This window comes from Sinocyclocheilus rhinocerous, unplaced genomic scaffold (genome assembly GCF_001515625.1).
Source record: "Sinocyclocheilus rhinocerous isolate Xijiao unplaced genomic scaffold, SAMN03320098_v1.1 scaffold780, whole genome shotgun sequence".
Classification (NCBI taxonomy): domain Eukaryota; kingdom Metazoa; phylum Chordata; class Actinopteri; order Cypriniformes; family Cyprinidae; genus Sinocyclocheilus; species Sinocyclocheilus rhinocerous.
The window spans coordinates 956455-964504 of record NW_015654937.1 but is presented as its reverse complement, the minus strand read 5'-3'; the positions used below and the strand labels follow the sequence as shown (position 1 = coordinate 964504).

General features: G+C 37.5%; 1 protein-coding gene across 2 annotated transcripts in view; it reads right to left on the bottom strand.

Annotated features, from left to right (window-relative positions):
- Positions 1 to 8050, bottom strand: part of LOC107717821 (ribosomal protein S6 kinase alpha-2-like) — a 58210-nt gene that overhangs the window by 11772 nt on the left and 38388 nt on the right. For both annotated transcript variants that reach the window (XM_016524690.1, XM_016524692.1), the window contains exons 9-12: positions 6230 to 6300; positions 5924 to 6012; positions 2246 to 2310; positions 965 to 1067 (exon numbers count right to left, since the gene is read on the bottom strand). In XM_016524690.1, coding sequence (XP_016380176.1) covers positions 965 to 1067; positions 2246 to 2310; positions 5924 to 6012; positions 6230 to 6300 — 328 coding nt within the window. The remainder of the gene's footprint in view (positions 1 to 964; positions 1068 to 2245; positions 2311 to 5923; positions 6013 to 6229; positions 6301 to 8050) is intronic.

Sequence of the window (8050 nt, the reverse complement as noted above, 5' to 3'; positions counted from 1 at the left end):
TCAGCCCCAGACGGCCCGGCCCAATTTAAACCCTGGTCTTATGTAGCATGATGCTACAGTTTGCATGAATGGTCACATAACACGCGCTTTCGGTCGTGTAACGTTAGTATGAACGGACATCTGCATATGATCGGAACTCCACGCAGCTCCCGCGCTACTCTCCTTTGGAAATGAATGACTGAATTCATCTGAATTCAGTCTGTCGCTTGGAGATAGTGGAAAGCCGGCTTGAAACGCAGTGGAAACGCCAGTATGACGAGGATCGTTTTCATTTTAAAACATAAATGCACCAGTGTAAATGTAGCCTTACATCTATGGGGGCTGGGACGCATTCGCACTACAGCCTCACGTGTGCGCCACATCTCTGAGTGTAACCGGTGTAAACTAGTAGGTGTGTTCGACATGACGCGGACTGACTGTGCAGACCGATCGGTGTTTTACAGTACCACGAGAGCTAAAAAGAGCTCCGTGTGCTTTCGAATCGCTCTCGCGGATGCCAAACACTGATCGATCTGCGCCGCACCTCTTCTAGTCGAACACACCGGCTAGTGCTGCAGGCTTATTGGCTCACTGACGCTGATGAGATTAACCCCTTAGATATTGAAATGTGGTACCGAACGACGAGACGTTTTTCGATACTCGATGGTATCGAGGCATTTCGGTCTGTGCCTAAAAAGTATCGAACTCGATACCCAGCCCTAACATTCAGTGGCTTCTCCTACTTTTCTTTGTTATATTTAGTGCCAGTTTATCAGGAAGTGATGTTTTTGTTCTCTTTGACTCGTTGGATGGGAACGGTGCTTATTCGCAAATATTCCAATTTTGCGCATAAGTTAAATTCACTACTTTGTATGGAAACCCGGCTTATGATGCTTGAAAGCAAACACTTCATCCATCCATAATTTAAATAAAATGGCATATGAGTGTTACGTGTAATCTGAAAATCGAATGCAATTTGTGTCACCTGTCGGCGTGCGGGACGTAAACTCAGGATCAAAATGGAATGTGTCCTCTGGTCGGCCCACTGCTGGTTTGAACGGAGGCTTGATTTCTCGTCTGTACAATTTCTGTTGACCAAAAATGCATCATTTAAGACATACACCAATGCTTGAGGTTATACATGTTACAGAAAAAAATGGATCAAACATAATGGAGCTTCCTGTGAATTTTGAGCAGTAATTTCATAAAACATTAACATTTAAAAGCTATGTGAACTAAGGGTTGGATAACATAAATAAACATAGCATAATAGCATAGGATAAACATAATTATAGCATAGCATAGACAGTTTTATGTCTGAATATTTAAATATGACTTTAATGGTTGATCGTTAAAAAAAAGATTTAAAGGTACAATACGTATTTTTTGAGCAGTACAAAAAAAAACACTCTGTGGAACACTGTATCCCACAATGCAATGCAATCATCACACAGTGTGCTTGAATTAACTGGTACTTTCTGGTATTTTAAGTCATTTTAAACGTGATTTTAAAATACACATGAACTGTTCGGACATGATTATATCTGAATTAAGACATGCATGTAATGAAGTCGGATTAAAAATATAATAAGGTCATGTGACCACAGTCTCTTGTCTCAAACAACTGCACACGAATCACACCAGGTAGTAATTAAACAAAATAATAACGGCAGAGCCTCAACTCTTCTTCTTCACCGTCTTTTATTCAGACTTCAATTGCTGGAGTGATGGGCAATGACTGTTGGGTAAATTTCCCTCTCCACATCCTGTGAAGTGATGTTCCCTTATTCCCTATGCTGTTCACAGTTCCCTTCAAACTGAGCATTTACTGTATGCCCTCTTCGGATTGGAATCTCACTTAAGACTGTGAAATACGCTGTGAAGACCACTTTGCATGGCTTTTACGGTTAATCTGGAACGCACCTATACTCATTTAAAAAAAAAAAATCGTCAGCAGAATTCAGTAACTTAGGATTTACTAATAATATACAGTTTACAATGCAATATGCAGAAAACCGTATGCTACGAAAAAGGTTTAAGTCATTTTTTTGTTCATGTTTTGGGAGCTCTTCCTTAATTTTTTGCCTTTCTTAACTCTTACGTGAAGATAAGCCTGGTCATGCAATCACACACAGCAATTAAAATGGAATCTTTGAATAAAACGGTAGACGATCTTGTCCTACTCATGAGTCACCAGGCTACATATTCAAGAGTGATTAACATTACATAGCATTACATAGTATTAAGTACAAAGTTTGGAGCTCACATTCCAGTCTATTGTTGCGAAAAATTTATGCCGCTTGATTTCTTCCACTCCATCAGGTCCTGCGCCTGCAAAACAACCGGAGGACAAACATTCAGTCAGATAACAGGTTGCATGGACATATATATATTTTTGATTGGGATGAAATGCCTCATAAAAACCCATCTGTCACAGAAAAAAAAAAAAATTAAAGGATAAGATTCCATGAAACATTGGTCTGTTTGTGAGTCAGACAAGTGTTGAAAGCACTCTGCTGAAATCCTCTACAGCTCTGTGTCCCATCCTGCTTGCTGTAGCTAAGCTTTTAAAGCCTCAACAAATAGGAATCTAAAAGTGCTGTGCGATAGTGTGCAACCAAGTTGTCAAGGTTTGTCTGGTTAGCATAACCCAGTTAGCCCCTGTTAGCAGGTGCCGTATCATCTGGCTGCAAAAGACATCTTCCACCACTGATGGTGGTCACGGCCATGATTTCTATTCCCATGGTAACAGTGACTTCTCTGATTGGTGGATCTCTCTTCAGGGTTATAAACTCTATAAAAAGGTTATTTACATGTAGTAACTGTTCTATATAGAACCCTAGCATCCTGAAGAACCCATTCATGCTGAAATGGTTCATTTTGTTCTTTTTGTTCAAATCTGTAACTCATTATTACTGGAGCTCAGTGATCCCAACTACAACAGGGGTGTCCAATCCTGTTCCTGGAGGGCCACTGTCCGGCAAAGTTTAGCTCCAACCCCAATTAAACACACCTGAACCAGCTAATCAAGGTCTTACTAGGCATACTAGAAACTTCCAGGCAGGTGTGTGAGACAAGTTGGAGCTAAACTGGAGGGCCGAGTTTGGACACCCCTGAACTACACAGACTGTCAACACATTCTCAACAGGCTAAATGATTTCATTCTTAAATTTAAACACAAATTTAAGTTTTAAATAGTAACTGATTTCCAAACAAACATGTTCTTTTCTCATTTTAGTTTTTTGGTCACATGTAAGTACGAACAGCTCTGTTAAGCTGAGGATACTTCTTTCCTCTTCTCCACCAAGGAATTGTGTTAGATTTTTTTTTCTATTACTTGGGTTTATGCATAAACATACCCAGTCACAAAAAAAACAAAAAAAAAACATTAAAGCTATCCCATGACTATATCACTTTTTCCTTTAAACTCTGTGTGAATGGCTCACATACTGTCCATTTGTTGCTACTTTTGGCCTTCGTGATCATAATTGTTTTTACATAAACAAATAGAAGAGACACTGTAACTCTAAATTCAATTGTGTATTTCAGATGCTGTCAGATCCCACAACCTCATCATCTGCACACCAAAATGATGGACTTAAAAGCATCATAGAGGACTGTGAAGATATTTCACTGGAACTTGGTCTTCATCACATCTATTTTCTGTTTCTATGTTGTATTTTACTTCTTTATGTATTTATTCCCATTTCTATGTCAATTGTCATTTATTAATCTGTTCAGCTAATAACTGTATAAGAGCACTGACATTTTTGCTACATTTTTACATATCAAAAAAGTACCTAATTCACACAAAATGAAAATTATATCAAAATTGTATTAATAATACTAATGTTTCACACACACACACACACACACACACACACATATATACTAATATTAATGAAATAAGCTTTACCAATAAAAAGGTTATTTATAACACCATCAAGGTCCTATATAGCACTTTCAAAGCGTGGTTCTTTATTGAACCTTATAAAAATCATTTTGTTTAGCACCAAAAAGGGTTCTGCTGATGTGAAAAGCCGATGAACCCTTTTTTAGTACTGTTTAGAACCTTTCTTAAGAGTGTGGGTAATGTAGTTTTCACCAGGAAATCGACAATAACTATAAAATGAAACTGAAATGAAGGCTACAGAAGGCATACTTCATCAATTAAAGGATACGTTCACCAATTTTCTACTAGCTTTGTATTGTTACAGTTATCTGTAGTATATGTAAATGAACAATGTGCTATTTTTCCATGTTTTAGATCAACAGAGGAAATGCTAAAGGGAATGCCACAGCCCTTTTTCTCCATATTCTGTAGTCATGTCGCACCATTTTTATTTGTTTGGCGTTTCTACAGCATAAACTGCATGTTTTATTAAAAGCCCATCCTGAAAATGGTGAATTACCATTTTAACAACCTCATGGTAGCTCAGGTTTATATGCTATCACTAATAATTATTTTCTCTCTGAACAAAATGAATAGGATTTTTATTTCCGTAAACCTATTGTTGCGCTCTACCGCACAACACTATTCCAGCTTATTAACCATTCCATTTTCATTTGACCATTCAAACTATGTTAGTCGTCCTACACGAGTGAGTCAGGACCTGGCTGGGATGTATACAACTAATCTGAGACAGAAGAATATTAAGCCACAGTCAACACAAGGTCTCGATGGCATTTATCTCTGCCTTATAAATTATGGATAAAATGATTCACGAAGCTAAATTCAATCTCGGCTTTGACAAACATTCAGTAGAAGCGTCTGGAAGTCTGTCTGCAGTCATTCACACAGGAAATCATCTCTGACTAAAATGATATTCATGCCCACTACTGCTGTCGTAAGAACAATGCACAATTGATTTATACTATGTTCAACTAAAATTGGTATCACTGTGACCATCTGATACATACTGTGCTAAGCATTTCATATTGTTTACACTGAAAAAAAAAGCGTATACCTGTGATTTGCTGGTCTTTGATGGCCCCTAGGCAATTTAAATCAGCTCTTCTCATGTGGTATTTTATGTTACATGTTTTTTTTTTCTTCTAAATAGATTTATACAGTCACATACAGACAAAACTAAATCTAAAATAAGGCTTTAGGTGAGACTTCCAGGCATACTCTATGTAATCTAGATCACTCAAGCAGAGCCTTGTGAGTCTGCTAAAAGTCTGAACTTATTAAAATGCTTCAAGATAACAGACAAACACTAAATGACTCCAAACAGTAGGAGGAAAAGAAAAAAACAAAAGAAAGGGGAGAATTGTGAGTGAAGAACTCAAATAGTAGGACTTCCATGGAATGTCTTTCGGTCTTTGCAAGAATTGTACAAATGTTTTGTTTTCACACTAAATCACATACTGACCATCAATACCATGGGCAACAAAAAAAGTATAACAGTGTTTTGTAGCACTGTAATTGCAGTACTTTGGTATTCAAAAAAATAATAATCAGTACTAATTAAAGTGATGTTACGCTGGGTAATGCAAATTATAAAAGAGCAGTGATGAAGAGGATCCTAGTGAACAGCAGTTCCTTCATTAAACAGGATAAACAGAGACTACTAGGAAAACCGCAGAAAAACATTCTACAAAAAAAAACACTGGACTGAACCTAACAGAGGCTATATATACACACACACAGGCTGAACAAGATCATTAACCAGACACAGGTGGAAAGCAAACAACATGAGAATGCGCAAACCAAGGTAAAACAAAAGAAAAAACACACAGATGAAACCTGACAATTGACTTGTTTTCCAACAACCAACTAGTTGATTGATGTGGTTTACTGTCATATATGTGGTGTCTTATATGCATCAGTATTGTGACAACCCAAATTACATTTACAGATGAACCAAAAAAAAGATGGAAGGCAGGTGAATAGAATATTTGTTGGTTTAAGGCGGTGTTTGGTTCATGTATGGTAGCCTACCTAATCTATTGGAAGGGTTTCTTTTGAAAAGAGCCCGCAGTAAACTCTGGACTTCTGGGCTGAGGAACTGCGGCATGCCGAGTTTTGCCCTGAGGAAAAAAAAAGAGACCATTAAATCTGTTATTTATTTAGGAAAATAAACGAGACTGTGATGCATAGCCACAAACATCACAAATCATCTTGACAGATCCATTTGTGAGGACAAGTTTAGAATTACAAATCTTTAAAAACACACACACACACACACACACACACACAAAAACACTAGGCTGTCAGAAAATGTACAAATACAACAATAATTCTTACTTGAGAATAAGTGCCATTGTCTCTTTGCGGTCTTTGCCTTGAAATGGCAGGGATCCAGTCAGCATTTCAAACTAGGAACAGTAATAGAAGCATCAGGCTTTGCTCTAGCAAGTTTATTTATGGATGATACAATAAGAGAAGTGTGTATTCAGCACTGCCGCACAGTAACAGAGTGTACTGCAACCAAATCTGTCTCAGCGTGCTCACTCTTATGTAACACTTTTCCCTGTGAGTGAATTCGTTTAAGGCTGGGTTCTGCTGTGGATATTTAGAAGTGAGCTAGTTAAATGGGCTGGAGTTTTAAAGAGAGTTTCCACAGCAATTCCACCAAACAACAAATCAGATCAAATTTATTTTGATTAAACAATAGTGTTTTTTAAACAATACACATTATAAAGTATTTTAAGAAAAAAACATGATGTTAATTTTTATAATATCTTGACAACTTCATGCCTTATATTGGCAGATTAGAGCTGGGTGATGATGTAGTTTAAAATGATCTAGAACTTTGAATCCAATAATAAAAGTTCCTATCAATAGTCAGTATGTCCTGCATTCACTGTCAAACTGTTAAAGTGTTAATTTGGTTCATTTCTGTACCACAAAATGCCACCCCCTCAGGTTGTCCCAATCCAAACTCAGTTATTTTGCTGTGTTTTGTCCGCCCAATGGGTCAAGGTGTGGCTACTTAGCATAGTCCAAAAAGCCCCTGTTGGTAGATTTGTTGGGTGCAGCTAGTCAAGCATAAATTACTTCACCTTAAACATTTTTAACTAGAAGCTTCTTCCTTTTAACTGTTCAGCATTAGTCACAAGCTCTTTAAAGTCAGGTGTCGTATCCACCTGAGCTCTTGATACTTATAAGTGTGCACCTCTTCAAAAATGATTTGCTCCAACATTGGCTGTAAGTCAATTGCTTCTGAGGAAATGGAAATTCTCAAAGGACGTACCCTCATCTAGAAGCAATTACCGACAACAGCTCAAGGCATTAACAAAAGGTGTTTTTGCCTAAGCAGATCTTTTTAGAATTAATAGAAGAATCTGTGGCTCAGTGCAGCAGCAAGAAGAGATCCACTGATGCATATCTTGTGAGGAAGTGTACAATAAAGATCATTTATAGACCTATTGCTAAGTGTTTATGAAATGATCAGTGCTTTGTTTGTTTAGTTAAAGGTTAGCAACTGATTTCACTCAAGGACAGATAATGAATATTCATATTTAACAAAGGTGACCAAAGTCAGGGCTCGCAAAATTTCAAAATCCCTGGTAGCCCTTTGGACAGGCATTCTTCAGATTTTGGTAGCCCAAAATGGATTCAACTAGCCCGAACAAAAATACTTCAGCTGAACTTCACTGCGGACAAATCAGCATGATCAAAAACTTATTTGATTGTATTTTTTTCTTCAAATAAGAAGCAAAAAATGGTTTTCAGGTACAGAAATGTAATAACTTGAACACTGCATAGTGTTCAATGTATAAATTAAATCTAGATTAGTCTTCATTAAAGTTGTGTTTTGTTTGATTACCATGATAGCCGCAGGTATTTATAGGCTGCTGTCCCTTTAAGACCGAATGCACAGATTCAATATAATGATACACATGCGATTTCTTTCTCCACTGTTTACATTCACTTAAGACATAACTGACTCTGTTTACAAGAATAATTGCAGAGACAGGTATTTTGAGATAGTTTTGTGTGTGTGTGTGTCCGTTCAGGCTCAAGGATTCGCGAAAGAGGAATCGATTCTGTGTTCGAACGCTGTCTGAAATGTGGCTCTCTGTGTGCGCGCTTTGAGAGCATGCACACAGAAAACTATGAAGG